The 26,556-nt window shown below is 32.0% G+C and overlaps 3 protein-coding genes across 5 annotated transcripts; 2 read left to right on the plus strand and 1 right to left on the minus strand.

The window, feature by feature from the left end:
* Positions 1-1,976: 1,976 nt before the first annotated feature.
* On the plus strand, positions 1,977-3,638 carry LOC103496368 (seed biotin-containing protein SBP65). The gene has a single exon (XM_008458203.3). The coding sequence runs from the start codon at positions 2,032-2,034 to the stop codon at positions 3,433-3,435; it is 1,404 nt and encodes a 467-aa protein (XP_008456425.2). The 5' UTR covers positions 1,977-2,031; the 3' UTR covers positions 3,436-3,638.
* Positions 3,639-4,231: 593 nt separating this feature from the next.
* LOC103496367 (transcription factor GTE4-like) lies at positions 4,232-10,219 on the minus strand. 3 transcript variants are annotated; one of them, XR_539136.3, is made up of 6 exons: positions 7,782-10,218; positions 7,652-7,673; positions 7,463-7,564; positions 7,303-7,373; positions 5,820-6,185; positions 4,232-4,642 (listed from the first exon to the last, which is right to left on the minus strand). XR_539136.3 is itself a non-coding variant. In XM_008458201.3 (5 exons), exons 1-4 carry the CDS (start codon positions 9,501-9,503, stop codon positions 7,330-7,332), a joined length of 1,890 nt encoding a protein of 629 aa, XP_008456423.1. In that variant the 5' UTR covers positions 9,504-10,218; the 3' UTR covers positions 4,232-4,642; positions 7,303-7,329. The 3 variants fall into 3 exon arrangements, 2 of the variants coding, with proteins under 2 accessions (XP_008456423.1, XP_050935275.1); XM_008458201.3 differs by lacking the exon at positions 5,820-6,185; XM_051079318.1 differs by lacking the exons at positions 5,820-6,185; positions 7,652-7,673 and having other exon boundaries at positions 7,463-7,579; positions 7,782-10,219.
* Positions 10,220-14,409: 4,190 nt separating this feature from the next.
* On the plus strand, positions 14,410-26,209 carry LOC127143943 (uncharacterized). The gene is made up of 3 exons (XM_051079248.1): positions 14,410-14,529; positions 14,581-14,647; positions 25,602-26,209. Exons 1-3 carry the CDS (start codon positions 14,410-14,412, stop codon positions 26,207-26,209), a joined length of 795 nt encoding a protein of 264 aa, XP_050935205.1.
* The last annotated feature ends 347 nt before the right edge of the window (positions 26,210-26,556 follow it).

A 26,556-nucleotide genomic window follows, 5' to 3' on the forward strand; every position in this document is an offset into this window, starting at 1 on the left:
TTTCTCATGGTGGATGCAATCGCATTAAGATTTTTAATTGACTTGACTGCTATGAAAACCAGGACATGCATCTTATGGATGTAGTTACAATATATTTATATGGATCTATTGATAATTAAATTTATATGAAAATCCCATATAGATTTAAAATACCTAAAACATATAAATCAAGTTTCTGGGAACTATATTCAATAAAGTTACAAACATCATGATAAAGATTGAAACAATCAAGATGAATGTGGTACAATCACTTGGTTGGAGATTTGTTAGAAAAAGAATATCAAAATAATCCAATATATCCATGTGTTTTTATAAAGAAATTACGGTCATAATTTGTTATTATAACTGTGTATGTTGATTATTTAAATATAATTGGAACTTCAAAAGAGCTTTCAAAGCCTAGAATATCTTAAGAAAGAATTTGAGATGAAAGATCTCAAAAAAAAAATTGTCTTGGCTTGCAAATTGAACATTTAGTAGATGAGATATTTGTTCATCAGTCAACTTATATAGGAAAAAAATTGAAAATATTTTATATGGATAAAGCACATCCATTAAACATTCCAATGGAAGTTTGTTCACTAGATGTGAAGAAAGATAAATTCTGATCTCGAGATGATAATGGAGAACTTCTTGATCCAGAAATACCATATCTTAGTGTAATTGGTGCACTTGTATATCTTGTTAATAATGTAAATCTAGATATTGTATTTTTAGTAAATTTATTAGTTAGATACAATTTCTCTCCAACAAAAAGACATTGAAATGAGTCAAGCATAACAATCGATACGAGTTTGTTTTATTCAAATAAATCAAATCTTGATTTAGTTAGTTTTGCAGATTATAGATATTTATACGGATCCACATAAAGTTAAATCTCAAACAGGTTATCTATTCACATATTTCACCAAATATACTTTTCTACACTTATGATCTTGAATAAAATGGCGACATAACAGTATAATAAATTTGTTCGAAGGACAACCTGGCAAACTTATTTACAAACTAAGTATCTACCACAAAATTTGAAAAATTAATGCACAACATTAGAATGCGGACCGAAAGATCTCAAATGGTGTTTCCATTAGAGAAGTAACTTGTACTTTTGCAAGTATATAAATTATATGAAATATGTCCCTAAAATTTTTTTGTCATTGGGTTTTTTCTGAATAAGGTTTTAGAAAGACATATTTCATACACGTAATGGACATTTAAGGGAAAATGTGATAAATATATTATTAAATAGGTGTCCATTATGTTTAACGTTAACATGTTATGTGTCACTCTTTCTAGATCCATCAACCAATCCATGTGTCTTGAAAATATTAATCTTTAGTTCACCTCGTGCTTGTGAAATTGCTTATAAATATTCTATTTATTTTAATATTATATTTACTCCCTGTTTTGGTCGTGCAATAAAGAGTTTATTAATTCTCTGTTTGAGGCAAAAATATTAATGAGTTATTCTAAAATGACTTTGGCCAAGCAGAGAAGTATTGGCAAATAGCTTCACTCCAATCTTACTTTCTTTGAACACCTTATAATACATCTTTGTGTGTGTCCTTTTTACTAGATTATGCTCCCATTTCATATGATACAAATAAGCACTTGTATAAAAACATGCCTTTAATGTCGTACATTCGATTACGTACGAATGGTTCGTGTCAACGACCGGCATAGAAAACCGACAGGAACCAAAACTCTAATTCTTACAATAAAAAGGATAAAGAGAAACATGGTGCTGTAGGAAGAAAATCCTAGAAACATAAAACAAAATTCTATCCTCACATCAAACGTGGCAAATGAATATAAACTCCACCTGTCAAGTGTCAACAAAGAGTAATAAAACCTGCCACTGAGTTGCTTAGTCATCTCCCTCAGTCCTCTACTTCAATTCCACCTGGCCATCCACTCCCACATGTCCACCTCCATTTCTCCTACAAAACCGCCTCTCTCTCGTATTTAACACCAATATCCATCCATTTCTATTTCCCCACATCAAAATCTTTTTCCAATACAAACCCAACGAACATGGCATCTGAGCAACTAAGCCGTAGAGACAACACTACAAATGAAAGAGAGATTCAAGTGGAGAAAGAAAGAGTTCCACAGTTGACAAGCCATTTTGAAGCTATAGCGGGGCAGGGGAAAGCTACAATTCCAGAGAAAACAGAGGAGAAACAGAGAAGTGGTGCAAGTGGAGGGAGGAAAGAGGTCCATGGTATCAGCATTGCTAAGGGGGAACTTCCTGGAAGAGAGGAGGAAAGAAAAAGAGTTGAAGGTGAAGGTGGAAAGCCAAATGAGACTCATGAACTGGCTTCTCAATTCGAGTCACTTGCTCAAAAAGTAAGAGACAACAGAGAGACTGATACTGAAAATGAAAGGCAGAGACAAGATCGTGAGAATGAGCAGAGAGTTTCAAAACAGAGGGATTCAGAACAAGCAAAAGAGAAAGAAGGTGAGATAGGAACCCGTCAAAATCAACCATCTCTTGACGAAATTTCAAATTACAGAGCTATAGCACAGGAGAGATCTAACGAGGCAATACGAGCGGCGAAGGAACGCTATGAAAAAGCGAACAAAGAATCACTCCACCAAGGAGTTGAAGGCAAAACGGAGGAATCAGAACAGCGAGAGACAGAAGAAGGTGAAGAGAATACAGTTGAAGTAGGAGGTGAACGGACAGGTTTAGAGACAGTTAAAGAGACATTAACAAGTGCTGCGAAGACAGCAAAAGATTACACCGTACCAATAGCAGAGAAGGCCAAAGATTACACAGTTCAAAAGGCAATAGAAGCCAAAGATATTACAGTCTCCGCAGGACAAACAACAGCTCATTACCTTGGAGAGAAGGCAGTAGCAGCGAAAGATGTTGCAGTAGAAAGCGGGAAAGTAGCAGCTGAATATGCAGGAAAAGCAGCAGAGGATTTGAAGGATAAGGCAGTGGTTGCAGGGTGGAGCACAGCTCATTACTCATGTGACACAGCGATGGAAGGGACGAAAGCGGCGGCAAGGCTCGTGAAGGGAGCTGCAGAGTATGCTGGAGCCATAGCAGGGAAGCCACTGTCTGCCGCAAAGAATGTGGCTCAATCAACAGGGGAGAGTGTGAAGGAGTACACAGCAAGGAAGAAAGAAGTAGCAGAGAGAGAAGCCACGTACAAGACAGGTGAAAAAGAAACCATGTATGAAAAAACCAAAGGAACTTTTGAAGGAGGGAAAGAAGAACTGAAGGGAAGAGGAAATGAGAAGAGAGTGGATGATGATGGAGGGATATTGGGGGCAATTGGGGAGACCATATATGAGATTGCACAAACCACTAAGGAGATAGTAATTGGGGACGGTGATGAAAGTGGAAAACAGAGTAAATTAGGCTTTGAGATTGGGGAGGAAGAGCAATATGAAACTGATACAAGGAAGGAACAGAGAGGCTTATAGAAAGTTAAGAACAGTTTTTATTTCTTTTGAAGCTTATCATGTGTTTTGATGTTTCTGTTTATGTGAGGTGAATAAATATTTGAGTTTGTGTGCGTGTTGTTTTCCTTTTTGTGTTTTCGAGTTGGATAAATTTTGTTGTTGTGTATAGTTGGTGTAGAGATGAAAGTCATATATGAAGTAAGGAGGAATTATTACTATTCGTATACTCTGCTGTTCTAAAATTTGTTTAAAATTTGTAGTTTTACCATTTATGAACATACATATATATTGTCGGTTCGAAAGAAGAAGAGTTGATTTCAACTTTTATTATTAAGATTTTAAGTTTTTGGTTTAGCTAGGGATTAACAATAAAACCAGCAAAAAAAAAAAAAAAAAAAAAACTGGGATTGCCAAATTATTGAGTGACTTTTCTCCTGGACTCGACAAATGTCAACCAACGCAATTAACAATCTGATTGAGTTTGAAAATCACAGGTGTAAGCAGCCTCGATCTAATCAAATTGCAATACGACTAAATAAATGACAAAACAACCTACAACTTGACCCCAATTTTCATTCACCAATTAGTAAATATCCTACAATGGTGATCCAACTCCGTGCTCTTGCACATTATTAGTGTTTTTACCATAAAACCATTCAAATTTTAAACGTCGATACAATTCGACGAGACTTTTAACTTGAAAAATTTCAATACAAGAGCCCAACACAACTCAAATTAAATTTAAAATCAACCAACTTACACTCGGTACAAGAAGAGATGAACAGAAGCTCAGATTAAATATGAAGACAGACAAATCTGAAATTTCAACAAATTTCTGTATTTATCATATGCTGCAAGGCTAAGCTACAAATAAAATATACTGACAGAGATTGAGGGTTCGAAACTCTCGAGGCAAACTACAGAATTGTTGGGAAAGGAGAAAAAGTAGGTCAAATGCTGTTGAATTGCATGAGTGATGGAAGTAACCAATATGCATATTCTGTACGACAAACCTACATCCGTCTAATTTCTAATCAAAATTCTATCCAATATATTACAAAAATTATTACAATTACAGAGACCTGACTCTCAACATCTTCTACAGTCTAATCGCCCACCACCTTTGTGAAATAGTTCGCCATTCAAAACAACTACTCCATGCTCCGGAACATTTTCATCGTACACCAATCACAGAATCCACAAATATCTTGAGCAAGCGTTATTCAACCTGAAGATACAAAGACTTTTGGATATCATCGCTGTAAAGTCTATCGCTTAAGGGGCCAAAAATATTTAGGTAAGATGCACAACCCAATCACAGTGCAACTAGAGGGCGCATCATTCGGGAAAAAAAAAAGAGGAAAGATGTACTGAGCAGAATTTTATTTTAATCTTATTCTTATCACGAGCTTTTGAAGCGTATATTTTAGCCTTTTGAAGTTTCAAATCTGTTCCATTTTAGTACCCAAAATTCTAAACTAGACTAACTCAGAACCAAACTGTTTTAGTCCAAAACTTGGGGCAAAAAGCTAAAAATCAAACGGACCTAAACAATTCTCACATAAGGCTTTAAAGGACTAAAAGCAGGTATGTTAAAAGTTTAGGATCAAGTTAAAACAAACTAAAATCGTCAAGAGCTAAATGAGATTTAAACCTACAAAAACAGTATATAAACAAAGAGTTAACATGGAAAGAAAGTCCATCAAGAAACATTTTCCTCCAGAAACACAATGGAAGCAGCCAGACAAGTTAAAATAATAATAATAAATAAAAACCTTGCAATCTCAAGTGAAAATTGTATCGGGCATAAACACCCATAACAATACCCTCACCTTCAGAATATACAGTATATAAATGAAGCTATGATCTGAATCCTCAACAGTTGAATATTATTCATTAACATAAACGCAGGGACTTTGAACGTAATGAAAATTGCACCTAACAAAGTACACAAGCTGAGCAAATCTACATGAGATTCAATGGAGACTGGATTCAAAAGTCAAGTGGGAGTATGAATGAGCACAAATTACACCACATAACAATATTCGGTGTTCTTGCTAAGTAACTTTGACACATTAAAACAAAAGGAAAAATAAAAAAGAGGATCTTCCTCCCCTCAAATGGTTTGATTCTTGCTTAAATAGGGATGTTATAGGCCAAGCTTTCTTCCCAGTGGAAGTTTGTCCCTAGGGTTGACACGCTCTATAATGATGAGATTTTTTCTTTCTTTTTTTTTTTTTTTTTGAAAGTCCTCCTTTGGAAGTTATTTCTTTGCAGTAAAACGAGATGGCAACATCAGTATTATAGCAGTTCTGAATTTGATGGATGGGAAAATATAACTGAGGAAGGAGGATTATCTTGACAAAGGATTTAGCTCATTTTTAGTGAGGATGAGGATCGTTTACCTTTTCTTGATAAAGGAGGTACTGCCCAGGGGTTTTCTAGAGGAAGATCAAATAACTTTCACCCCTTCCACTTTGATGATATGGACTTGTCAAATTATTTAGCTCAAATCAGCATCTCTTATGCTCCTACAATGCCTGACGACCAAACTGCTCCTGGCTATTTGGGAGCAGTTCTTTGGTTAGCCTCTTCACTGCTTGATTTCTGTATTACGTTGGGAGTCTTTGGCTTTTGGTTTGTTTTGGCTGGTTAGTAACTAACTTAGTATGCTGTTATGGTACATTTTTACTGGGTCTTTTTCTTTTGAGTCGGATGTTTTCCCTTTTTTTGTTGGTTATTCTTATGTCCCTTGTGCTGAGCTGTTCCTTCTATTAAGTAAATTCATATCTTGATTAGAAAAAGCAAACAGAAAAGACAGTTACATGCAAATACATAAATCTAATTAGAATTATCGATAGCTCACATATAAAGATTCAACGGAAGTAGTCGAGTGCTGGTATAGGCACAATATAAAATACACCACAGAACAATATCATATATCCCAAAGCACAAGTCTTGTACCTTACAATACAAATACACACATATAACCACCATACCAAACATAAACGATAGTTAATTAATTTTAAAGTTACTTTACAAATTTGATAAACTTGATTCTGTACAGTTTGGATATTAGTCTCAGACTTCAATTTAAAACTTGTGTAGCTCTTAAAATTCCAATTACTCCTATATAGTCTAAGCTTTATTTTCAGTTCTGTCTCTATAGTTCAAATAAAATCTCATAAAATCGTCCATGTGTTAACATATTGACAGTTTTCTACACTACAACATACTAATGACATAAATTAAAATTACGCAAAAGAATCTTAATAATAAATAGGTTAAGTTAAAAGGCACTCTAAACTTTGAAAAGTTCAATTTTATCCTTGAACTTGAAATTTGTTTTTAAAGAAACACTAGAATTTTTTCGTTAAAATAAGACAGAAATTGAAGCGGAGGCTAATTTGTAAAAATTAGTACACATACATGACATCATTTACAACATCATCCACCTAAATTGACACAACTAATTGATAGAATTTTATTACGTAAGTGCTTTTAACAATATCTTTAGGGATGAAACACCGGTCTTAATCTTCCATATAGTTGTAATAATACAGCATATGGTGTAATTTTTATGAATAAATTGAAAGTGCCATGGTACTTTTTGTAACAAATTTTAATTTTAGAGAAAAAAATAAAAAAGATTCTAGTCTAGGAAGATAATCGAAACCTCACCTCAGGATATTTTACATAATTCAGACTAATAAACAAAGGGACCGATCTTAGATAATGTTTATGTCTACATAGTTATTCACAATCATCAACTAAAGTGAAATTCTTCAAATAAAGAAAACTTGGAAAAATAACATGGTTGTCTGTCAAAAAAAAAAAGGAAGGAAAGAAAATCATTGCATGTATAAACTTAGTTCCATGAATTATTACCTGAATAGAAAATATATGCATTGGTGATCAAGCATCAGATCCTGATGCTGAGGAGCTGTCGCTATCAGAATCTGCAACACGAAAATGAAAAAGAACCGTAAAACAAGTTCTCAACAGAATGAACGGAAAACCATTTTTATAAGCACATCTAGCTACTTACCACTAGAAGAAGATCCAGAATCGCTGCTAGAGCTACTAGAGCTGCTGGATTTGCTTGAATGATCCCCTCGGGTGGGTGATGAAGAGGAAACAGTATTTTCATCTGCATAAGATTATACTATAATCTTTAGTTACACGTCACCAGACAACTAAGAAAGTAACACCAACCAAATTTTGTTGACAGACTTACCTGCTCGTGTTTCTCTGAGTAACTTTAAACCATTTGGGACACAAGAGGATGCACAGATGAAGAGCGTTAGTTCGCATAGAAAAGATGAATTCAAGAGTAACTAAATTGAAAAATTATATGCAGGGCTTACATTCACTTGGTCATTACGCTCAGCTTCTGCTTGAGCCTTCAAAATGGCAAGTTCAGCCTTCCTCTTATTCTTGCTCAAACTCTTCCTGTAATTCGTAACAAGTCTATCAAGCTCCCACAGAGTCTCAGTGTCAACCCTATCTATGTCTACTTCTATTTCATCATCTTGTTGGAGAAGTTCAAAGTTTCTCTTTTTTATTATCTGTAGAATAGCATCTAGCTTCTCAGAGGGCAAATTCTGAAGGTTCGTACTGAGTTTTTTCTTTTCATTGTAAGTCATGTCCCTTTTGAAGACATCTTTTGCCTTGGGTTTCTTCAGTGAAGGTGTCCGTGCTGATGGAGTCACACTCATCGGTTGTGTCCTGGAATCAGCTGGGTTTATCGACGACTCTGACCTTCGTAGAATCTTTCTCATGTCAAGAGGAACTGGTCTGGGATGACCTCTAACTGAATTAGAAGATGGAAGAGTAGCTCCATATTTCATTCCTAGCCTCATCTCCTGATAATAATTTGATTCTATTACAACCCACCTGTCCTCAAAGATTTTCAGCAACTGTTCTGCCATTATGTGAACATCTTGCCCTTTTGGATTATAAGTCATAGCATTATGAAAGGTAAGTCTCACGTCCTCTGCAAATTCTTTTGGAGACTTGTACCAGTTTTTGTTTAGCCTCGTTTTCACAGTACCCAGGTCCATTGGATGTCTGATAATGCTATAATAATCGTGCAAACAAAGCCCCTCTACGTCGACTGGAGTATTAAACACCCATCCATGCTTGTGCTTCATCAGTTTCTCAAGTAGAGAAACAGAAGCATTGAAGGTCTTAGTACCCATGCCAAAACCGTGATTAAATTTTTGCCTACTACGCTTTTTGCCATTCAATTTCGTCTTCTTATTGCTGTCAGCAGGAGGAATCCTATCCTTTGCAAGTAAGAATTCAGAATTTCTATAGAACTGGTTCGCTTTTGGTGTCCTCTTCTCCCTTTCCATGAAATCATGGACCCCTTTACCATTCTCCAGAACCGATAAGCTTAACTGACGCAGTGCCCTGGAATTTTCTGTAGGAACACCAACAGAACCGACTTCTGAATGTACAGGATACGCTCCACGACCATTATCAGAGATTTCCATTGTTGAAACGTGAGAATGGGTATGCCCGCTATTTAACTGCCCTTGTATGGCTTCAATCCTCTTAACCAAATTTCTCACAATCTGAAGCTCGCTCTCGAATTTCCGCCGAAGCTCTTGCATTTCCTGCTTAGGCTTTGATGCACTATCCACCCGATGCTGATCATCGAAACCCGACTTAACAACACCACCATTAACAGAAGGCAGGTCCTGATTAGCCTCCACCGCCGGCCCAACAGATATCTGTCCATCAAGCCTCGTCAGATCGTCACCTTCAGAAGCAGCGTCCAGTAAAGGCTGCTGCTGAGATAGATTTGCATCTTCTGACGCTTCTGATGAACGCGGCACTGCCTGGTCTGAATTGTTATTGAAGTCTTTAACGTTGTTGAATGTGGCGGTGGTGGCATTCTCATTCCTGATGTTCGGATCCTTGTCGGCGGTGGTGGTGGTAGACACAGTGATGCTGGGGGTAACACTGGGTGTATTCTGGTTCTTCACACCTCTGAACGTTTTCCTTCTGTAAACCTTATACTCTGAGCACGTCTGCTTAATTCTACCTTCATCTTCTCCTCCAGCTATAGGCGCTGAAGCCATACAAACAATCAAAACACCCAAAACCCTAAAACCCTCTATCTACCCTAAAAAAAGTCGAATTATCCGTACCTAGGGTTTCTCTTCACCCAAACAAATAATAAGAAGAAGAACGAAACAAAACAGACCGAAACAAAACACCGCAAGAAACTCAAATCTCCAAGAAATTAAACGCCGACGCCGACGCCGTTCAACAAATTAAACGAAACAAAATTTATATATAAATCAAACAAACCGATTTCAAGGGTTCACAAAAGATCCACTAACAGAGCATAAAAGAAGAAAAAAGACGTTAGGGTTTGTAGGTCGGAGAAACCGAACTTCCGGCCAGATCTGGCTCCGTCGTTGTTGAGAAAGGGGGGAAAAACAGCAGCCGGTGTCTAAAATTCACCGCCTTCACGACGTCGTGAGGTTACAGGTGTACGGCTGAAACGATGATCGTGGCCCGCAGCGTATTATATGACGCGTAAGGACGGTATCGAAAGGGGCGGTGGGAAGTTTACGCGTTAGTGTAGAAAGTGTAACTCACGGGCGAATGGTGGAAGAAATATTCCGGCGCGTAAAATGAAGGGCGTAGAGAATTAATGGAGGTGGATCAATGGCGGGGACTCTGGTTTATGAATTTTCAAAGAAATTTTGATAAGTAGTGCGCGTCGAGTATTTTTGAAAAAAGAAAAAAGAAAAAAAAGGAAGAAGATTAATTGTCGAAGCTACGGAACCAAATAAATTTGCCGTTTAAATGCTTCCGTCGGTTACGGCGAGAATTTTAGGGCATAATTAACTCAACCCAAGCCCAAAACTCCGGCCCAAGCCCACTCATTTCACAAATTAAAAATTAATTATTTTCATATTTGATACTTTTTTTTTTTGTGTGAGTTTTGAACTCCTACTTTTTCTTCTCTCTCTTTGTCTCATTTGTTTCCTTACGGACCAAAACACACTTTCTCCATAATTTTTATTTAATGGTTAATGTTTAAAAAAGAATTATTTATTCCCTCAAGTTTGGAAAATACTTCTAAATAATCACTCATTTATTTTTTAAACAAATTTTAATTCAAGTTGCAATTATATATTATTAATTTTATTAGGTATCTTTTTATATTTCTTCTCTTTTTTCTTCTTTTTATGTTTCCTTTCCTTTTCCCTTTCCTTTTTCCCAGCTTTTATTGTATCTTACCGTTGGGTATCCTTCCAGACTCCAACTATTTCTTTATCTCAAATGTCTCAGTCTGAAGTTTTTCCTTTTCCATTTCCTTTTTTGAAATTTTCAACAACCTTGATCTTTACTCTACAAATTTTATTAATTTACCCTTGTAACAAAAGAAGATTAGGGTCTTTTTCTAGAAAAAAAAAAAAAAAGATCATAATTTAAAGTGTAACAGCAAAATGAGATGATATAAACTTGAAATCATCTCATACTCTTGTGTTATATAGTTATCATTGTAGACCACTATTGCAAAAACTAAGTTAACCTCTGTTTTGAAGTATGTAGCGGCATTTGCAAAACCATCGTTACAATAAGTGAGGAGGAGAGGGTTTAATGAAATGAAGTTGAAGTGGAATGAAAAAATGGAGAAACTGAGAATTGAAGGACATGGATGACATATTGATATTTAAAGGTGGTGAAATCTTACCAATTATTAAATTCTAATTTCAAAGTGGGTTGCAAGGATGAAGAAAGGGAGAGGGAGAAGGAAATGGGGAAAAAAAAAAGAATGAAGAAGAAATATACAGAAACCATCTAATCAAGAAAAAACTTCTAAAATTTAATAATACTCGTCACCTATTAATATTTGTCCATTCATTTTTTCATTAATTAATTAATGGTAAAATGGATGGAAGGACTATTCAGATATTTTACAAATTTAAGGTGCTAAAATGTTCATTTTTAAATTTTGATAACCAAATAGACACTAATCTTAAACTTTAGAGATTAAAAGAGCATTTTATTCTTTCTCAACTGTGTAACATATATTCACTCAAACATATATCTTAGCTCATCAATACTTACTCAACTACGTGAATATGATTAATATCAATTGTTCAAGACTTTGTTAAATTTTGACAAAATATTAAGAAGATTAGTCATCTCAAGTCAAAAACTTTAAAGAAATTATGAGCTTTAAGCATTTTAAAAGAAGTTTCTATCTTTAATTTTATTGAATCGTTTTGAAAACGCTTTAAACTTGAGTATATTAATTTTAATTAAATTTCTATTTTTCTATTCTAATTTGGGAGTAGATTAAAAGTGTGAGTTAGGATTTGGGGAGAGAATTATTACTATTCGTGTACAGTGAAAATATTATAAATTTCTTTTATTAAGTGGGAATACAATGGTTCGTAGTCATTTTTTCTTAGAAGTTTTTCGCATTGTTGTATTCTTAAATTTATTGCTGTTTTTTTCTACTTATTCCTACAAAAACAACGAATATATAAGGTGGAAAATTGAGTATGTTATGTAGAATTTACTATATGATAAATAAATGACCTTCAAGAAAGACTTGTAAGATGAAACATTTACTATTTCTCTTTGAGTTTCAAGTTCTTAATTCATCACCACTATGTTTTCTAAATTGGAAAAAGAACGACTAAAATATATAACTATCTTTTGAAAATAGCATAACAAAAAAAAATGTAGCTGAAAAGACACTCTACTAAATAAAAAAAAAAAGGACATTTAAGAGTTAATTACAAAATCGAATAAACCTTAGAAAAATCACTAACAAATTGGATATTTAAACTTCTTTTAAGGTTTAATTAATAGGAGTGAGATTAGAATTTTGAGTTATTCAAAATAACCCCTAAAGTAGTTAAAAAATAATCAAATTCAAATGGAACAGAAACTAAGAGGACTCCAAAACTTTTAATAATTTTTTTTCAGAAAAAGGAAATGTCATCTTCAACTAATTAACTTACTCCTTTTTTGTGTCTTAATAATACTTTAACTACAAACATTTTATACATTTTTTTTTTATCTTGTAAAAGTGCGAAAAATATTTACTAAGTATGAAAAATTTGATAATCTATTATAACAATATTTATGAATGGCATTTTATTATAAAGAGACAAAGAAATATTATGTGTGTTATATACACACATTGAAAAAGTCATAAAAAGCCAAATAAGATTGTTTATGGACATATATGGCCAAAAGTGTGGATTGTATAGGAAATAAAATAAGATTAGATGTGCACAAAATTAGAATATTGTTGGTCAAATTTAGAATTAAGCACTGAGACAGATTCTTTTGCACCAATGAATGATAATTAAAAAGAAAAGAAAAGAAAGAAAAAGGAATCCTGGATTTGGGGATTAAATTAAATAGTTATATTGATTATTAATTTAATTTTGATTAAAATAATGAATGAAGTTTTTATAGGTGCAATGGTGTATGTGCAAATTACAAGTGATGTTGGTGTGTATTAATTTATTGTATCGGAGGGTGTGGAAGCCACTAATTATAATTATAATTATATTTAATTAATCTTAGGAAGTGATGGGTGGAATATAGGTTTTTAGATAGATTACGTAGGTTTGTTTTTATTTATTTTCCAACCCATTTAGAAGTTGGATATTCTTGTTTAATTAAAGGATTTTGGATTTTTCTTATTTAAATTATTTGTATATCGAAATTAGATAGTTTGGTTCTTGCCTTAATTAGCATAATAAGAAATTAAAAAGAGTGAGGGACGGAAGTGAAGTGGTTCCTTTACATCTATCAATCGTCTTACTTTATTACTATTATTTTTTTAAAAAAATTATTATTATTTTAAGAAGATAAACATATAATATAGCCTTCTATACCATTTCTTTTTCCATTATATTTAAAATAAGCTTTTAACACTTCTAACCTAAAAATAGCATCTCTTACAACAGAATATGAATCTATTTTTAAAGAGAATACGAAGAAATTTATAAGAATAAATAAATAAATTGTGTACATATTTTTGTGTTTTGTTATATTTATAAAAATTAATCATTATAAAATTATATTTTTACTTTCTAAATTTTAAGTTTGATTTTGAAAACATTCCACAAAAGAAATGATTAGAGGAGTGAAGGTTAATAGACTTAAATTTAAGAAATAAAAACCAAATTGTCATTAATCACATTCATAACCTAAGTTCTTTAATTTAAAGAAAAAACAGAAAATAAAAGTTATAAACAAGACTTCTGCTGTAAGAAAAAAAAAATCTGCTTATGATGTATTAATTTACAAGTTTGGTCTTTGCAAACTAGAAAAAATAGTTTTTTTTTTTTTTTTTTTTTCTTTTTAGGAATTTGGCTATTAGTTCAAATATTTCCTTATAAAAGTCATGTGAAAATGGAAACTATAAACTAGTATAGAAACTTGTGAGAAAAGAAATTAACACATTTCTTGTACCTATAGAGCTAAGTAGATGGTAGCTTAATGTATATTACATGCTCTTCAAGCTTGTTACAACAGCTAAACAAAAGTAAATTGTCAGAGAAAACTATAAAAAAAAAATAATAATAATTAATATTCTTCCTATCCAGCCAATATGAGATTTTTATCTCATTTTGATTATAATATAATGAATACAAGTTTTTCTTTTAGAAAAAAGAACAATGAAATATGGAGTAAAATTTAATTTTAGATTTCCTGAAGTAAATGTTTATATTTTTCTCTTATTTAATCAATAATGTTGGACTTCAGTTGTTTTTTTAATAATGGTAGCCTAATGAACCAAAAAGATATTAAAAGAAAATTAGAAAATAAAACTAAAGATAATGGAATTTGTGGTAGAATTTAATTTTAGAAGTTGATAAAAAGTTTGCATAGGAACAAACTTAAGAAAGTCCCTCCATTTTATTATGATCATCAGGGAACTAGAGAGACATTGATTTGAAAGTTTCAAAAAAAACCATGTTTGTTCCAAATTCAAGCATGGTGTTCGGGGTCAGGTCCACCCGGGACAATCCTCTCAGAACCGACGAGAGATCGTTGGGTACGGTGAGGGTGGATGTTGTGGAGGTGAAAGGCCAACAATTCATGAAGAAGAAGTTGGTTTGTTTGTGGTGGAATTATTTGTGCTGCAATGAGATGGTTTTTTTGCAGAACTCTGGCCTGAGTGGAGTTAAGGCTGAGGAAGAAGAAAGCACAGAAGAAAAGCAGGGACAACATGGTTGAAAAGCCAGGAGCTTTAGCCATTTATGCACAAATTACACGTTGAAGAAGATGAAAGTGCAAGATGAAAAAGTAGAAGAAAAAGTAGAAGAAAAGAAGGTGGTGGTGAAATGTTTTGGTGACTGGTACATCCTGTATTATTCCTAGATATTTATAGGAATCTTCAAGGTTCATATATCATTATAACTATATTTTATCCATCCAGAAAGTGGTTTTAACTTTTCCTTTCTTTAAAGTTAATGTCAAATTGGGGAAGAAAATATTCATTTAAATATATTTTAATAAAATCCATACAATATACACTCCAGGAAAAAGCTCTTTTGTCGATGCCAAAAAAGTGTCGGCATAGCCCTTAGGGTTGTCCAAGAGCCTAACCCAATGGTTTTTTCTGTGTTGGCATCAGCAGATGCCAAATTCCACCTGAAAAATTGATGGTTTTGTCGATGTCTACGAGGAGACGTCGGCGAACCCTCTCTATGCTGGTGCTTGTTAAGTGGCGTCGACAACGAGCCTTCTCAACGAGCGAATGTGTATGTATCGAGATATGTTATTTGATTTGGTGTGCACTAAAATTATTCTGGCGCTTTTACACAAAATTTATTTTTAAAAGCAATGTATTTCTCTTGTCTTCAATTCTGCTAAACATCCTGATAAAATATTTAAATAGTCTATATAAAGAAAATATTTTAAAGGATAGAACAACAAGATTTCATTAAATAGTCATATGAGTATCTTTACAAAAGTCTCACACAAAATATAATTAACTCAAACTTCTCGACTCACATTCAAAACAATAGCAACAATACAAAAATCATAAACTAATTAACATTATTTCTTTAACACCCATTCCAGAGAACAACATCATAAACATACGAGTCTATTGAAAGACTAAGCACCTGATCTTTGTATTTAGATAGCCATTTTGACAATTGAAATGACTTTGAAGTTGAGGGAATTTTCCTTTCGAGTGTGTGGTAAATTCACGCACTTAGTTGCATTTAATTTATAAATGTGTATACTTCCTAATAACAAACACTAATAACAAAAACGTGATATATTAATTCAAAATACTTTTACTTTTAATAATAGTTGGAGATTCCAAGAATTAACTTTATATTTTTCTAAGGTAGTGTTTTTTAGATTTTTCTGTAAAATATTTTTCTTACTTGGGAATTATGCAAATGTAATATATTATACAATATTTCTCCTTTATTGAAGCACAACTTTTTCTTTCCAAATGGGTTATTCCCTTCTTGGATTTAAATATCAATAATAGTGGATTATCTTTCTTGAGTCCACTGCCCAGATGTAGGTGGTATATTTTCGAATTGCGTTACCAACTTTTATATGTCTCTTTCTCTTTTACTCGTTGATTTTATTTGGTATAGTTGTTGTATGCTTTCTATTTGACATTCGCGATTGAGTGACGAGTCACACCGATGCTTTTTTAATTGGCATCATAGCATGTCACCTTGACTCTAGGTGTATCGATCATGAATGAGATCAAAGAAGGTGACTCCATTACTCGTTCTCCAGTTCTTGACGAAACATATCGAAAAGCTCGAATGACTACCTTGCTGAAATCCATTGACAGGCAATGATTAGTAGATGGTTTCATCCTATTACAAAAACCGAAGATGAAAAAGAGATGTTAAAACCTAAATTTTAATTGTTCGAGGGTGAAGATGAAGCCATGAAGTTCTTCAAATGCTTATGGGTCTCATGCAGTTGAAAGTCTTAGAGTATAGGCTAGAAAATGATATGTCTTAGTGGTTGTAGATGATTTCTCCAAATACACTTGTGTGAGATTTCTTTGAGAAAAATCAAATGCTTTTCGAGTCTTTCAAGTTTTGTGTCTCCAAGTGTAATATGAAAAAGATTTGAATGTTATATGGGTGAAGCAATCATGGAAGAGGATTTGAGAATTGGCAAATTGCAAAATTATGAAATAAGGCTTGAATTCACCAAGATTTTTTCACTCCCATCACCCTTCGGCAGAATGGGGTTGTTGAAGGAAGAAGAGAACATTTCAGAAGATGGATTATGCTATATTGCACGCTAATCAGTTTCATTTCACTTTTTGGGCAAAAGCTCTTTATACAACATGTCATATCCAAAACCAAGTTGTTTTTGGATCAGAAACCTCAAGCCCTATTTCTGGAGACACTATGGATGCAACCCAGTTTATACTTGATTTACAATGCAATTATGAATCTTTCATGTGAAGATGTGTAAGTGTAGTAATGACCTAGGTAACTCGATCTTAATCTTGAGATAACTACGAACTTCTGTTTATTCAAGATTAACCTTAGTTATGCATGGGTTAGAGTAGCTCAATAGTGTTGGCTCAATAGGCTTCCCATTTTAGGAAGTAAGATCGGGTAAATAGTTGGAGATATAGGGTGTAAGATGGAATTCACTCCTACCTGCTTCTATGATTAGTAGAGAGGTTTTTCCCTTAAGTGTTGACTCCAAGTCTAGAACAAGAGGTCTCACCTTCTCATTAGTTCTGATGTCTGGATATTATAAATGTCTGTGTTTGGGGTGCATGTGATTTGGGAATCTGGATTTTTTTTTTTTTTTTTTTTTTATATTTTGCACTTTGAGTTTAATTTCTTAACCCTATTGTTTTTTCATGACAATAATGTAAAAAATTTTAATATTCAATAACAATAATTTTGATTACAGTTGCATTAACATGAAAGGTATAATTATGAATATTACAAACTATTCATAAAATATAATAAGTCATGTAATCGAATGATGTTTACGACCTTTAGCCATAGTTCTGGTTACGTTCTCTTACTATGATGCACATACAACATATTTTAAACCATTTTTATTAAAAGAGTGTAAATAAAAATGAGTTTTTTTTATACATTTTTCTCTTAAGTCAATCCAATAAGTTCTAAGTTTTCTAACTAAATTGACCAATGAAAAAAATGAAAAATGTTATTAAACTAAAAATAAATGATGGTATATGTGATATATATTTAAAATTTCTACCATGTTACCAATATAATATTTAATTTACATGTACTTGAGATCACAATAGATAGTTCATCAATTTTCACATAGGAAAAATATAACAAAATAAATAAAATCTCCTAAAAGGAAGGAAATATTAGTTTTAAACAAAGAAGAGAAAATAAATAATTAAAAAAGATAATCCAATAATAATAATAAAAAAAACTCTAGAAGAAAAGAAAACAGAAGAATGAAAAATACGTATTTATAAAATCAAAGGCGTATTTGAAAAATGACTCAAAGAATTTTTTTTCAAAAATTCATTTTTATTAATTTTTCAAGGTTTGCATCGGTTGTTGGAGTTGGTGTCGGAAGTTCGCCGACGGAGTTGTCAGAAATGACATCCAATAGTCGCCGACAATGGTCACCAAGGGTGGTATTCGGAGATGGCCGACGAATTTTCTAAATTGAATTAGAAAAAAAGGGTAATCCATGGGCTTGAATAATGTTTACTATTCAAACCCATAGGAAAGAGTGTAAGAAGCTTTGGTGAACACGATCGTTAATCAATAGTGAAGATGGTCAACGGTCGCCAATGTCTAATTGAGACAATTGGTTGATCGTCGATCATCTGACAATCGGTCGCCAAGGATCATTATGACATTTAATATTAAAAAACATATTACAAACCCATGAGTTTGGTTTCTTAATCCCGGGAATTTTATTCCAATGGTCCAAACATTGGTTTGGCTTTAAATGCCAAACCCCTCCTAATTCCAAATCCATGGGCCAAACACCCTCTTAAGGATTATTAAACTTTCATTGAAGTTATTTTGAATATTTTAAGCTTGAATTTAGAAAGTGATTAATTTATGATGGCTAACCATGTATCTACTCACTTGTCTTACTTAATTCTTTTACACGATGGTGAGTAATTTTGTTCATTTCACTCTTGACTTTTTATTAAATTGTCCTATTTTGTTTTATGCAGATAATATGTCAACCCCTAATAGGCAACTCGAGGTAGAGTAAGAGTTTCAATACATGGAGATATCCCCTCACACGGGATTTCAATTAGGTGACACCTCATGTTAGTATTTGAACACATCTTCTCTATTTAGTAAAATATAGTCGCCACTCATTTTGCTTTTTAATCCTTAGATGGTATCCACTCGGCGTAAATGCAAGCACTTGCGCAACCTCGAGTTAGAAAAATATGTTAGCAAATATGGGAAAATTTCAAACGCCATCTAAGAAGGGGACAACAAGCCGACTTGTGAACATTATGTTCAGTTTAGTAATACGATTGGGAACACCGTCAGAGATGGATTCCCAATACGATCCCCTTTGTACGCAGATGTTCAATTAGAATATGTGGAAGTGGCTAAGAGTGATTTATTAGTACGTTTAAAAGTTTGTTCTTTGTAAACATTGTATGCAAACCAAATAAACAGTGTTCTTTTGTAGCTTTTTACTGTTCGATCTATTATATGCACAACTTAATAAATTCGTCGAATGTACAATAAAAAAGTTGTTCAAATAATCTAGAGTGAATTTACATAAATACTTCAAGAAATGTGGCAACCATGAGGAAGCATGTGCCAAACCACCCACCCGACTAAAGATCAATAGATTAGAAGGATTGTCACTTTTTGTATGACCGTTTTATGAATAAAGAATTTCAAGTCATATTAACTACCTTGTACTTTATGATGAGATTTAAAGTTCTTTTTTGATTGAAAGTAGGAGCAATCGAAGACCAATAGGAAGAATAAGAGAAACTATAGTTCAATCACGTAGGTGTCAAAGTCGTTCCTATGAAATCAATTTGAGCTTAGTGAAAAACGAGGCAAAGAAGTGGGATGTGTCGAACTATTCACTGAAACACACTCTAAAGGTGGTCAGTTCGTGAATCGAGCAGCTGAGGATGAGTATTTAAGCAATGTGGTCTATTTTCATGTTGTTTTTAAATCTATAACCTAATCATATGCGTGCAAATCAGATGGTGTGAGGGATGGTTGAATTTTTTGTTTTTTTTGCATTAAACTTTAGTTGAAGTTATGAGGGGTGGATTGAGCTTAGTGTTCTTTGTTTTATAGGCTTGAATGAAGTTATTGTTCATTTGGTTGAACCGTATGATGTTTGAATGTTGTAATAAGATGTTTTATTTAATGTGATTGTAGGTAAACTATTGTTTGCAGATGAAGCTTGAAGATGACGTTTGAACAAAGTTTTTTGGAGATTACATTTTCGTCTATGTATTCAAGACAAAAACATTTTATAGACCATTTTAATTTGCAAATTTTCTATGATTTTTGATAACAAATAATACTATATGTATACATTCTTAATGAATTTCACTATTTGTATGATGTCTGGGTTGATTCATTAATATTGTTATTAATCTAAGGTTGTTGAGGTGAAAGTAAAGAAAATAATAAAATAATTCAAAACAATTTAAATATATAATTTTCTCCTCACCATGGCATTAGAAGTTCGACAATCTCCTTAGCGTTACTCTATTGTTGAAATATTTGTTGCGAAAATGTGAAAACTTATAGAAATACAAGTTATTATAGCCTTTTAGGTTTTTCTCCTTTTATCGCAACATCCTATGCTAGTTGTTTAATAGGTCGCTCACTTAGAGCTTAAACATGCTATATCCACAAACAACTACATGCACATAACAAAAAAAGAAAACACAAACCAAGCAAAATGGTGTGGAAGTACAATCTCTCAATGTCGTATATATGTAGTCGAAAGCTGTAACAATTGCTCGATATGTCATCAATATAGGCATCGAGATAAACTCTTTCCCGACCAACCTTCTGACGACGACCTTGTGGTTGAAAAATGATCTCCTGACGATTTGAGGTGTTAGGAGATTCTCTTTTGTGATCAAAGAATATGTAATGCTCCGAGTTTAGGAGGGGGACATGAATGAATCGGTATTACATTTGAATGAGAGTGATCTTGAGGACATGAAATGAACACACGAAAGTAATATTAAGAAAGACTTAAAGGAATTAAAAGTTACTACCTATTTTAACAAAGTGCATCTTCCTTTTCGGTTGCTTGATCATATAAACTCTAAAGTTAAGTGTGCTTAACTTAAAGCAATTCTATGTTGGATGACCTCCTAAGCATGTTGATGTTGTCAGGTCCAATTTGGATTGAATTGAGTTGTCGATTTATTTATTTATTTATTTTTTAAATATATTTTTATATACTTGAAATACTTAAATTCGTGTACAACACATATTAATAACTAAATTTTCATAAAACTCAAATGTTAAATATCAAAATCAAACATATATGTTACAAACTTCAAACAAACATCATGATAATATGTATGCATTATAATATTTATAAGTTATACTATATATATTTTAATTATATTAAAAATTGAGATTGAGTTGGGTCAACCCGAATGTAATTAGAACCAAAGATAACCTGAAAAAACATAAAGAAAAAAAAGAAAAAAATCAATAAAATTCAATTGAATGGGATGCTCATAATTTGGGTTGATTAGTTTGAATGGGTGGGATATTTCTGATTGATTTGAGATGTGTAAGCGAGAGAGAATTAGATAATGAGGGATGAAGAGGAAAACTGGGTGGATTGAGAGTGAGGTGAATAATAATAATAATAATACTACTAAGTTTGAACTTACTCCAACACCAAAATGGGAATGCTAAGTACGCGTAGTACTACTAGAAATTAGAAAATACATTTGAATCAAAATTTAAAATTTGAAATTTAAAATTATTTAAGTAAAGTTTTAATGAGAACTGGAGTGGAATCAAATGGATCCAACAGGCAACGGCAAGAATTGTCGTTTTCTCCATGCAATCAGAATTCGTGCTTTTTACTCGGTGTGTCACTTCTATTACTTTCTCTATAAATTCTTATTTCCCTTTCCTTTTCTTTTTCTTTTTCTTTTTCTTTTTCTTTTTCCTTTTCTTTTTCAATAAATAAAGAAACAAACAATTTGTCTTTAATCAAAGATTAAAAGTAGTCCCATTTTCTACATTTTTAAGCTCCACAAGTTGACCCTGCTAATCATTGGATAATATCTTTACAATGCCTTTAATTAATTCAAGCCATACAACTCCAAAAATAACAATAATAATTGTTACTAATTATAATTATAGCCACTCAGCAATTAGTTCCACCACAGCTGCAACCTAATCTCTTCTTTGAAATTCTCCTTCTTTTATTTAACTCATCAATCTGATTTTCAAAATCATGCTTAAATATAGTTTTAGTTCTCATTAATAGAATGGGCCGATTATATTATATCATGCCATTGCATTCATTGAAAATAATAATAATAATTAGTTTAAACAAAATGATATATGATCCACCCCTAATAATAATAATAATAATAATAAAATTATTTATTTATTTATATATATTCTAAATTTTGGAGTTGAGGTTGAAATCTGAACATTCTATAATAATTAGTTTCAAAATTGAAAGTAAATATTCCTAAAATCTTGGAGCCATATAATTTCTTTACTAAGGCATCAAACTCATTCATCAAACAATACAATTAAACTTATCTTTTTACCTAACCTTTTCCCGTTTCTCATTCTTTTATACGATGGAATTAAAAGCTAGCATACCCAAATATATATAAAATTATATAATTTTCTTTTTTTATTGACTACGATTTTAGGACCACATGAAATTAAATTACCATATATTTGGGGAAAGTCTTTAATTTGAAGCATAATGGAAAACAAATGATAAGCAACAGCAAACATACTTTATACGAAAGAGAAATGTACCTAATGGAAATCCTATGCCATTGCCAACACATTCACACCATGCATGAGGACGTTTGAAGAAATACCATGATTAAACTTATTTAACTACAAAAACCTTTCAATCCATCAAGAGCTATCTTTCTATTTTCAATTTATGTCTAATAAGTATATAAATTTAAATGAATATCGTCAATTTTGGTAATGTTAAACTTCGAATAATTGAAAAAAATGAACTTAGTCTTCATCGTATCAACAACCAATATTTATTTGTAGGGAAAAAAAAACATGACATATAAAAAGATAAAAACAATAAATATCAAAATCTTTGAATTAAATATTTTGACAATAGCATTAGTTAGAATATCATACCTTGATTCATGATAATGGTCTTCTAAGTCATTGTATTTCTCTATCTTGACCTCTCTTTAGAAATTAATTAGGTTTATTAATAAGGAGATATAACTACTTAACGAGACCGAGAAAGGACAAATATGTAAGATGTAAGGTTTTATATTTAATTTAGGAATTATCTTTTATTTGATTAGCTCAACAAAATAATAGGTTTAAAAGATAAAATAATAGATAATGTATATGATCACATTAATAATAATATTAAGTCTAAAATAATTCTAACGTGCTCTTTGTTGTACTTATCAGTACATATACTTCAATACTTAATTAATTAAAGGGTGAAATGTGTGGAAGCTAGAAATTTTGAGAAGAGATTCAAGGTACCTTTTTGGAAGTTATAATAATATGATTATAGTTAATTCACATTGGTCCTAAATTTCTTCCTCTTTCTTTAGGAATCAAGTTAGCCATGTAAGTCAACTTTGGATAACCCAAGATTTATCGAAGCTGGCAGGCTTTATGGATGAGATTAGATTTTTAGGTGTTACTAGGTAGGGGTGATTATCATTTGAGTTTGATCGGGTTTGTACAAAAACTGAGGTCGAAAATCAACCTAGTCGGTTTATAATAAAGGAAACCGATAACGGTATTCAATAGATTGGTTTTGATCGGTTTAGGTCCATTCTCCGAAACCTTTTAACTAAACCAACCACTCACCGTGTTTTAATAAAACCGACCATGGTCATTGGGTGTCGATTCATTCGATTTCGATCGTTCAAATCGGTTTTTCTGGTGGCAATGCTGACCACCCTCTATCACCAATTGTGTTGTCTTTTTTGACTGGTGTGGATAATCAACGAATGAGATGGTTCACTACAGGATCGTTGCATCTTTTGGTGATTGGAGACATTTTTATTGGTTTCTAGTGTTAGATTTATTCTTAAATCTAATATTATTTTTAATGTGGCCCAATTGCATTATATATTATTTATCTCTTTTGAACTTATGATTTTATTAGGCTCATTAGGTTAAAAGATAATGCGCTAATTCAACACAATTAAGTTTTAAAGGAAGGTAAGTGAGAGAAACACAATTCCTCAACAAGATTATTATGGATCAAAGTATGTTGTTCCTTAACTAATTTTAATTTGTAAATTATCTAGTTTAAATATCTTGACACTTATCCTTATATACAATGTTAGGATTTTATTGCATAGCCATGAAATTTAAGTTTACATGTAGTATCAGAGCCTTGATCGAGAATTTGTAATTTTACATGGATGATTAATAATTTGTTTTTATGTTTCCGCTACATTTATTCTTTTAAAATTTAAATCAAGATTCTTTAATTATCAATTATCCTTTGAATTAAAGATTCTTTGATTAAAGGTTATGAATTTGGGAATTTGATTTTATTGAAAGTCGGAAGAAGGAAAGAAAATTTTAGAAGTTTAAATCAATTATCACCGCCGGCCACCCTTTCTTTCTTCAGTGTTAATTAAACCACCGTCCGCCACCCTTCCTTTTCTTGATTGTTAATTGAGTCGACCACGTAGGTTTTCTTGAATGTTATTAATAATTAAAGTTTCTCACTAATGAAAAATTAATAATTTAAAGAATTAAAATATTGATTTTGATATAAATTTCAATTATCTAACTGAAAGGTCACGAATTAAATTAATATTCTAATCCATAATTAAAGGAATTAAAATCTAATGAAGGTTAGGATATTGTCGAAAATCTAATTCATCCTAAATCTAATTAAATTTTAGAGTTTGATGATTTTCGAAAATTGCTATGCATATGTTTAGTTTATGTTGAAATTGATGATCATGTGTTAATTATGTTTTATGTGTTATGTTTAAAGTACCCACTTATCTTTAAAATTTAAATTAAACAATTAAATTTTGGAGGATAATGTATGAATGTATGAAGTTTTCATGAAATTATTTTATCTAACTGCAAATTATGAGGTAAATTACTTGGAATAATGTTATTCAATATCTATATGTTAGGAATAATTTGTTAGTCACCAAAGTGACCAAATTAGTAAGTTTTATAGATATTCCATTGATAGTGTTTTGCAAATTAAGGAAATAATTATTTCTGATTATTTTAATATGATATCTATATTAAGAATAATTTGTTAGTCACCAAAGTGGCCAAATTAGTAAGTTCAATAGATATCAAATTAAGGTTAAACTCAATTACTCATATTTATGTGACGATGATGAATTGTATTATATTATGAAACATAAAGATGTTATTATGAGTATATTGATTTTCATTCTTATAAAACATTTAAATTGCCCAAAGGTAATTAGTAGTTTTATAATTTTGAAACTCATTATGGTTAATTGGAATTGTTTTATCATGATGCCTATGTTATGAACAATTTATTAGTTACCAAAGTGGCCAAATTGGTAGATCTTTAGACATCTAATTAAGATTGATTCAATTACTCATCTCCATTTGATGTTAATGAATGCGATGATATTATGAAACATTAATAATTTGTCGTAAGTGTATTGTTTTTCATTATTATAAAACATTTAATTTGCTCAAAGGTAATTAATAGTTTTATAATTTTGAATCTTATTGTGGTTAATTGAAGTGTTTGGTTAGATATTATTAGTATATCCAAAGATAACTAATGTATCTAATTTGAGCATTTAAATTACCAATTATATGAAACTAAATCTAGCATCAGTTGAGAATAAATGTTGTATATTGTTGTGTCTTCCAAAGAAGAACTTCAATGTATAAATTAATGATTATTTAATATTATCTAAATCAGTATTGTATCTTTATGTTTATTTCTCAAAGCAATGATGTATAAGCATATTTATTTTGTAATTGCAGCATCGGCTCCTGTTTCTCTCTATTCGCATGTTACATCTATAATAAAGTTTAATGGACTCAATTTCTTTGATTGGTACAAACAAATCCGATTCCATCTTGGAGTTTTGGATCTTGATTTAGCACTTTTAAGTGAGAAACCTACTTCAACTACTTCTGCTAGTAGTGATGAGGATAGATCTTTCTATAAAGCTTGGGAAAGATCAAATAGATTGAGCTTAATGTTTATGCGAATGATTGTAGTAAACAATATTAAGTCCACAATTAAGAAAACTAAAGATGCTAAGGAATTTATGAAATCTGTGGAAAAATGTTCTCAATTAGAGTCGGCTGATAAGTCACTTGCTGGAACACTTATGAGTATTTTAACCAACATCAAGTTTGATGGTTCTCGTACTATACATGAGCATATCCTTGAAATAATGAACTTGGCAGTAAGATTAAAGACCATGGAAATGGAAGTTAATGAGAAGTTTTTGGTAACGTTTATCCTTAATTCCTTACCTTCAGAGTATGGTCCATTTCACATGAACTATAACACTCTGAAAGATAAATGGAATGTGCATGAATTACAAAGTATGCTCATTCAAGAGGAAACATTAAAAGATTGATCCTAGAAGAAATATGACCTTTAATGACGACATTAAAGGGCTTTAATGTCACTTGGCAACCGCATCTTTGCGAGCGTTATTAAAGGTCTTTAATGTCGGTTTAAAAACGACATTAAAGGCCTCTTTAATGTCGGTTTAAAAATGACATTAAAGGTCTTTAATGTCAGTTTTCAACCAACATCTTTGATAGTGTTATTGAAGCCCTTTAATGTCAGTTGGGCTTTAGTGTCGGTTTTAAAACGACATTAAAGGCCTCTTTAATGTCAGTTTAAAAACGACATTGAAGGCCTTTAATGTTAGTTTTCAACCGACATATTTGATAGTGTTATTGAAGCCCTTTATGTCGG

This window comes from Cucumis melo, chromosome 11, assembly GCF_025177605.1.
Source record: "Cucumis melo cultivar AY chromosome 11, USDA_Cmelo_AY_1.0, whole genome shotgun sequence".
In the NCBI taxonomy this organism is placed as follows: Eukaryota; Viridiplantae; Streptophyta; class Magnoliopsida; order Cucurbitales; family Cucurbitaceae; genus Cucumis; species Cucumis melo.